At 38.4% G+C, this 8,046-nt stretch overlaps 1 protein-coding gene and 1 non-coding gene across 3 annotated transcripts in view; one reads left to right on the forward strand and one right to left on the reverse strand.

The window, feature by feature from the left end:
- polg (polymerase (DNA directed), gamma) overlaps positions 1-7,578 on the reverse strand; it is a 15,065-nt gene extending 7,487 nt beyond the window's left edge. The window contains exons 1-12 of one of the 2 annotated variants that reach the window (XM_067379617.1): positions 7,241-7,578; positions 6,242-6,834; positions 5,964-6,159; positions 3,366-3,533; positions 3,135-3,281; positions 2,203-2,282; positions 1,925-2,107; positions 1,588-1,736; positions 700-823; positions 386-610; positions 195-312; positions 35-109 (exon numbers count right to left, since the gene is read on the reverse strand). In XM_067379617.1, the coding sequence (XP_067235718.1) occupies positions 35-109; positions 195-312; positions 386-610; positions 700-823; positions 1,588-1,736; positions 1,925-2,107; positions 2,203-2,282; positions 3,135-3,281; positions 3,366-3,533; positions 5,964-6,159; positions 6,242-6,807 (2,031 nt within the window). In that variant the 5' untranslated portion in view covers positions 6,808-6,834; positions 7,241-7,578. Of the gene's footprint in view, positions 1-34; positions 110-194; positions 313-385; positions 611-699; positions 824-1,587; positions 1,737-1,924; positions 2,108-2,202; positions 2,283-3,134; positions 3,282-3,365; positions 3,534-5,963; positions 6,160-6,241; positions 6,835-7,228 lie in introns of both variants that reach the window. The other variant, XM_067379616.1, reaches the window with a different exon arrangement.
- A 121-nt stretch (positions 7,579-7,699) lies between these two features.
- On the forward strand, positions 7,700-7,772 carry trnar-ucg (transfer RNA arginine (anticodon UCG)). The gene has a single exon. It is a non-coding gene; the product is annotated as a tRNA-Arg (tRNA).
- Positions 7,773-8,046: the final 274 nt, after the last annotated feature.

The following is an 8,046-nucleotide window of genomic DNA, read 5'->3' on the forward strand; positions in this document are numbered from 1 at the left end:
TTTTTGGTTATCATGAGGTTTAAATGAAGTGAACCTTGATCTTCTTGGATGGGCCTGCTGTACTCAGCACTTCATCATCAAACACCTCCAGTCGACTCACTTCTTCAACCTACACACATGACAAAAACATGCAGACACTTTCACAGAAAACACCATCCCTAAAAAGCCTGTTTAATAACATGCAAAGCTCTAACCGTCTGCCACACGGCACTGTCCGTCAACATGAAGTCATCAGAAGGTGGGATGTCCAGATATTGGGGCTGCTCCTTCCCCTTCCGCTCACAATACTCCTTATAGATGCTCTCAATTGCCCTGGAAACCAAGTTTTTTTTTTTTTGCTGTCTGTTTTTCTAATAAACACATTCTTATCCTCGCTTTATTTTACCTGTATGGACATATAGGTCCTTCACTATCCTCTGAGGTGTCCAGGTTATCTCTGCGGCCTGGTACCAGGTAACCCCAGCCGTGCTTGTCAGTGTAGTGAAGGGGAAAGCCGTCCCACGTGAGGCCCATCAGCTTGGGCGTGACCCTCATCTGTAGACTGATGAGACTGGCTCCAGGAAACCAGTCTTCGTCCTCAGACATCTTCACACTCAGCTTACGGTACCAGCTGACCATAAACAATGCAAAATGTGCACACATGCAATGTGGAACCCTGTGCTATTTTACCCAAACGGGATAACAGGGGGCGGCACTCACCTGGGGTGGGCCGGTAAGTGCTGTCTCCTCTTTGGCAGGCAGCTGACAGTCTCCTTCAGTCTCTGTAAAAGCTCTCTTCTGGGGTCTGGACCAGCCTCATCTTCTTCTAAAGGAGGACCTGGGTCTGAAACAGAGGGTTAATAATGTTATTGTTCCTCTTATCCTGATTCAGAGTTATGCAGCTTTTGATCAATTAACTACCATGACATTTAATAATTATGAGAGTTACCAAATCAGCATATTATAATGACTTCTGAGGGATCATGTGACACTGAAGACTGGAGTAATGATGCTGAAAATTTCACTTTGCATCACAGGAATAAATTACATTTTAAAATATATTCAAATAGAAACATTGTTTGAACAATGTAAAGCTGAACATATTACTGACAATCCTCATTTTGGCTGCGTGAGATTCTCCTGCTTTGTTGTTGTTGAGCAACTGAAGCACGAGCTGTTAAAGCTCCGCCCTCTTTTGGAGCAGCAGCTCATTTGCATTTAAAGGGACACACAAAAATGGCATGTTTTTGCTCACACCCAAATAGGGGCAAATTTGACAAGCTATAATAAATGATCTGTGGGATATTTTGAGCTGAAACTTCACAGACACATTCTGGGGACACCAGAGACTTATATTACATCTTGTGAAAAGGGGCATAATAGGTCCCCTTTAAAAAAATCTTACCAACCCCAAACTTTTGAACTGTAGTGTATTTAAGGAACTTTAACTGACAGCAAACTATTTCGAACATTTCAAGAAAGAAAAATACTGTAAATCAGCATTGAAACCTTCATCTTGCCAGCCAGCTACTGAAAAATATTAAAAATGTTCAAGCAATGATATATCATCATAATGCAAGATTAAATGTGGAATTAAAAAACCCTTACCCTCATCCCAGTCTTTGGGTATGTTTTCGTTGGCTGCGGCTGTTGCCTCTGCCTCCTGTTTGGCTTTCTTCTTGCTCACAGGCATTTTCTTCTGCTTGAAGTCCTGAACGTCCCAATCCAAGTCCCACAGCCAAGGATCATCTTTGTACCTGAACAGCAGACCACACCAATAATAACTAAATATTGGATCACTGAGCACTAAAACTGTTAGCATAATCAATTTTACACCAGTCGAGTTATAAGTAGGCAAATAAAGAACTGTATGGTCTGTAGAAGTGGGTAATTTTCTGTCAATGAATGTTATGAAAGAAAGAGAAAGAAACTGATGTGCGTTTACCGATCATCCTCCAATAACTGGCAGGCATCGTCAGCCAAAGTCATCAACGATTTCTTCATCTCTCTCTGCAGCTCATCATAAGTGGCCTGAGCATCTTCTAAGTACCGCCTCCAGTTCTGATTGACAGGAAGGTAGCACACGCCCATTTCTAGCATACCTGCAAGTGTCACTGGGTGAGGACACCTAGAAAAACACAGATGATGAGTGACAGGTCACTTAAACAATAATATGCCACAATGTTAAGCTGTGGGCGGGTTTATGTAAATTAAGTACCATACCTCTCCATAAAGAGAGGAAGCTGCTCTGTGAAGACCTCATGTGTGGCTAAAACATCAAGAGCACAGTACTGCATCAGCTCCTAAAGCATCAAACAGAGGAGACGTTATGATTTATTCCTTTATTTGTACTTTTATTAATTTATGAAATGGTATAACTTGTTTATGCAGCATAACATGCAGCATCCTGTTACAAGTCTCTGGTGTCCCCAGAATGTGTCTGTGAAGTTTCAGCTCAAAATCACAGATCATTTATTATAGCTTGTCAAATTTGCCCCTATTTGGGTAAAAACACCATTTTTGTGTGTGTCCCTTTAAATGCAAATGAGCTGCTATTCCAAAAGAGGGCGGCACTTTTACAGCTCGTGCTTCAGTTGCTCAACAACAACAAAGCTGGACAATCTCACGCAGCCAAAATGAGGATTGTCAGTAACAGTGTTCAGCCTTACATTGTTCAAACCGGAGTCAGACACTGATGGAGAGACTCAGAAAGAAGTTACAACTTTTAGGCTGAAACTGGACGTTTCTGAATGGTTAGTGGATAAATTTATACAGTAAAGTGTCCATCATATGCACTCATCAGAATCTTGCCAGACTTTTTGCCTACTCTTTTATGAGTACTGTGAATTCTGACATATTTCTTTTGTCACATACCGTTTTTCACCTACTATATAGTATGGAAGTACGTGATTTCGGACACAGCCTTAGTGTTTACACCTGAGAAACTAAAACCTGAGGTTAAGGTAAGGGGCATGACGCTCAAAGCAGTTAACCAATCACAACACACTGGTCCAACTGACCAATCAGAGCACATTGTGCTTTTCGGAAGGAGGGGCTTCATAACAGAGCGTTTCTGACACCATGAAACATTCAAACATGAAAACCTATTCTAGTGGACACAAAAAAAAAATTTACTCTTTAAACGTCCTGCTTACCTGAAAATTGGTCCTGACATCAGACATGCTGCCCTTCACGAACACATCCCTAGGTTCCTTCTTCAACGGTTCTCCTCCCACGTAGAGAGCATGAACATCAGCAAGGTTATTAATGCTACTGATATCAAGCCATTCCCATGAGCCAATCTGCATGAGAAAATACATACAATTTAATATTCTCTACAGTACAGTAAACTATTAAGGCTGATCTGACAAAAGGTTTGCACAAACCATAGGGCCCTCAGAGCGACGGCCAACGCGCTTCATGTGCTCCTTCACTTCCTGTAGGCCTTTTCTCTTGCCGTGTTTGCTGGCCATCCAGAGCGAGCGCTGGAATCCCGTCAGCCCTGAGATCGCCATGTGGAGACTCATTGTGTCCAGGAAACGCATCTTGGAGCCCTGCACAGACCAACCCAAAAGCACATGCATGATATATCAGAATCAGCTGATATTAGAGATTTTGTCAAATTTATCATATAGACGTGAAAATGCCGTATCCAAACTTGAAATTGCCGTATCCAAACTTGAAACGATGAAATTCAAGAATGCTTTGGAATACAGACCTAAGTTTGGTCTTGTTTTAAAGAAGACACTCAGCAGATTGTTGCTGAAGTACACTGAAAGCACTTAAAAAAATAAAAGCATGAAAACTTTATAGAAGTTTAAATTTACTGTAAATTAAAATGTACTGTACTCATTTTTTTATATTTTATATAAAATATATATTATATATCTAAAAGTATATAAAATCAAAGCCATATGTCTAACCAAGTTGTGTTCCACATTTGAAGTTGATATCACAAAATTTGAAGCTCCCATTAGATTTTCATCCACATTCCACTGAATTTTTTTTTGATGCATTCTCCTGTAACATATTATGAAATTTCTGTCCAAATATCAGTTGTATAACTAAACAGATTCAGACCTTTCCAATGATATGTGTTTTATCAAGATTAGAAAAGTTGAGACTATAAAGTAGTTAAATAAATTTTGTAATATGAAACATGACAACGCCCACTAGGGGGAGGAGCCTGCTGAAAGGATTTAAAGTACCGTTTCCATGGTAAACCAATGTTCAATTTTACAACAGTATAAATTCTATTTTACACGATTTTACAGTATTATTTTACAGTATAAATCCTGAGTTTTTAAGCTTTCAAATGATACCTAATTTATGGTGATTAATAAAATATGAGATACAAAAAAGGGCAATAAATAAAAACAGTGTCCCGCAAGGGGGACGGTGACAGTTGGGGTTAATATCGGATATTTAATTGTACGTGTAATTTATATAATATTACATTGTTTATTATTATTTGTAATTAGTTTTTATTTTCATTTTTTTATTATATTTAAAAAAATATATTGTATTGTATTTTAGTTTAATTTTTCATAATTTTGTTATGAGCCTTTGTCTTTTTTATTAGTTTTTAATTTGAGTTTAATTTGTAATTAGCTTTTTATTTTTATTTCAATTTCAGTTTTAAGTAGTTAACTTATTTTATTTTATTTCAGTTCAGTCCGTTAACATTTCAAAGTGTACGTTTTTCATCTAACAGATATATTTTATTTTATTTTAGCTTCGGCAATGATTTTTTTACATTTACATTTAACAACCCTTTTACATGAAATATTTTTTTTTATTTAACTTTTTAAGTTAATATTTCAATACATTTTGGTGTGTTCATGGTTCTCTGATGCTGGTTAATGGTCACATCACATGCAAAAAAACATTAAATATTTCAATATTAATTTTATTTTTAAATTATCCATTTATTCATTTGATTCAATTAATTATTAGCTTTTTATCAACTCCAGTTGACCAGTTTGGGAAACCCTGATACCTACATTTGTTTTTAGAAATTAAAATCATTAGCATTTAAAGGAACACTCCACTATTTTTGAAAATTACTTAAGAAAACACTTAAAACAACTTAAGTTAAACAGTTGAGATTTGCCGTTTTCGAATCCATTCAGCCGATCTCCGGGTCTGCCGGTACCACTTTTAGCATAGCTTAGCATAGTTCATTGAATCTGATTAGACCGTTAGCATCTCGCTCAAAAATGACAAAAGAGTTTCGATATTTTTTACTATTTAAAACTTGACTCTTCTGTAGTTACGTCATGTATTAAGACTGACGGAAAATGAAAAGTCGCGATTTTCTAGGCCGATATGGCTAGGAACTATACACTTATTCCAGCGTAATAATCAAGGAACTTGATTATTGATTATTGCAATAATATTACGCAGCGCCTGTGACCACCTGCTTGCACAAGGAGCGTCCCTTGTAACCAAGGTAACCTTGTTACATTGTGAGAGGCGGTGCGTAATAGTGCCTGCTGCACCAATGGTACGGCTGCAAAGTTCCTTGATTATTACGCTGGATTGAGAGTATAGTTCCTAGCCATATCAGCCTAGAAAATCGCAACTTTTCATTTTCCGTCGGTCTTAGTACACGATGTAATTACAGAAGAGTCAAATTTTAAATAGGAAAAATATCGAAACTCTTTGGTCATTTTTGAGTGAGATGCTAACGGTCTAATCAGATTCAATGAACTATGCTAAGCTATGCTAAAATTGGTACCGCCACAACCGGAGATCGGCTGAATGGATTTGAAAACGGTAAAACTCAACTGTTTAACTCTAGGGGAGATGGAAAATGAGCCTATTTTTTTTAAAAAGTGGAGTGTTCTTTTAAAATTTTATGGTTTCAGCTTTAATTTATCAATATTTTAAGACCAAATAGTATAGAATGTTAATATCTTTGCACCCTTACAATCATCAGAAAAAGGAAGAAACGTCTGAAATGGATCTTAAATGGATCTCACCTTCAGTAAGTACTGTTCTTTAATGTGCGCCCGATCAAAGCTCACATTGTGTCCGACCACGAGCCTCTCCTGCCACACACCGCCCCGTGGCTGGCTGGAGTTTGTGGGAGTCTCCATTGGGATGAGATCAGCCAGCGTCAGATCACTAGACCAGGTGTATCTGTCCTCCACAAGCCTCTTACTGCACCACGAGTACCTGAAACACCACAAAAGTTTCTGGAATCAGTGGAGACGGGAATGGTAAATACTTACCTGCTGTTATAGTAAATAACCCTCACCAAGCAGTTGGGGAAACAGCCACGGCTAAAGTAGGACAGTGTCCCTCTGCCATACAGACTTCCACATCAAACACAAGAGCTTTCTCATCTGGGAAATTCACGCTGTGGCACTCTCCACCCGCCCCATACCGAGTCCAGCCCACTTCCCAAGCCCATTCCTTGGGCATCCCGGGAAGCTGAGCTCTCTGAAGCTTGCTGGCCGCATCCAGGTAAGGAAGGCTCTGCTTTTGGGCAAGTAATCGGAAATGTTCGTCAATGTCACTGCCGTACATTTCAGGTAATTTGAGTTCTACGTCAGGTAACAGGTCTGTTTCTTTCCCCCAGAGTTTATGTTGCTCCAAGTGTCTTATACTGCGTTCAACATCCTCATCCGTGTACTCCTGTATCCGGCCCCGAAATATCTGCTCCTGCAGGTTCCTGGAGAGCATCTGGATGTTGAGAGGATTCAGACGGGTCTCATCTGATCCCTGCTGGGATATGGGCTTCACTGAGGTGGAGCAACACCTCAACCAAACTCCAGTTTGGACAACCGTCCGCCACCGGTGACATGATATCAGACGGATCATATTAGGGCACTGGATGAAACATACAACCTGGAAAATAAAAAAATAAACAATGAGAAATTTCACAGACCACAAATAACCATGTCAAGACTATGTATAAGCTCAATCTTATGTGTTTTTTATTTATGAAAACTTTTTTATTTTTTTATGTTTTGTAAATGTAATATAAATATACTATAATCATATAACATCTTCACATTTAATTTTACATTATATTTAATAATTAAATATATGTTATTATTGTGAATAATAGTTTATTATTATTTTCCTGAGCTAAAAACAACATAGTTGGGGTTCGGTTTTATTTATTGCAGACATAAATACGAGGACAAGTATTTTTAAAATACTTTAATAAAGCATCTTTCTTATTTTATTTAATCTGAGAATTCATAAACTCAACTGTGACAACTTCATATCAGAATACCTGATTAACTACCGTTAGATGAATATGACGCTGCCTCGTTGTCCATGCTGCTGTACTTGCAAACCGCTTTCTTTATAGTAATGTAAACATTTTGCTCCCAAATGCAGACACTGACCCTAAACAGAAACATTCGGGTGCACCACACATGCACACTACAGTGTTATTCGAAGAAATACTGTGTTTCTATGAAGCTCGACTTGCCCACAGCGACACCCAGTGCTTTGGTACCACGTGATAACGCCGTATGTGATATTTCATCAACGGCGGAGACGCTGGAAAGGATAAAAATCCGAATCTACTTCCGTTTATCCTCACCTATATTTCGATTTTTTTTTTTTCATATCCTCTGTTGTTTTGTTTTGTACTCCCAGATATAACGTAATTTCTCTGATAGTTGCGTTTACACAAACGTGATACCTATATATACACCAATAAACATAGGAGCGGACATTTTCTCTGTCTACAGGAAGTGGCCTCGTGGCCTAATGGATAAGGCGTCTGACTTCGGATCAGAAGATTGCAGGTTCGAGTCCTGCCGGGGTCGCAGTTTTGCACTCATGAAGTGTACCCTTCTTCATATTAGTTAAAGAATGCTAAAAGACAACATGAGCTACATTCACAATGATCAAATAACGTTTAATTGCGCGATAACCGTCTCATTTTAGTCAGTAACATTGCGCGCTTTATGTCACTTCTCGGCTTTGATACAGCTTATGATGAGTTTAAAATACAAAGCTCTCCCCAAAAAAGAAACAAAACACTATATTAACACAATCTTAACTGCGTTAATTTATCAAGTCGGTCTGGAAATGTTTCTC

The sequence above is a fragment of the Chanodichthys erythropterus genome, chromosome 24 (assembly GCF_024489055.1).
Source record: "Chanodichthys erythropterus isolate Z2021 chromosome 24, ASM2448905v1, whole genome shotgun sequence".
Lineage (NCBI taxonomy): Eukaryota > Metazoa > Chordata > Actinopteri > Cypriniformes > Xenocyprididae > Chanodichthys > Chanodichthys erythropterus.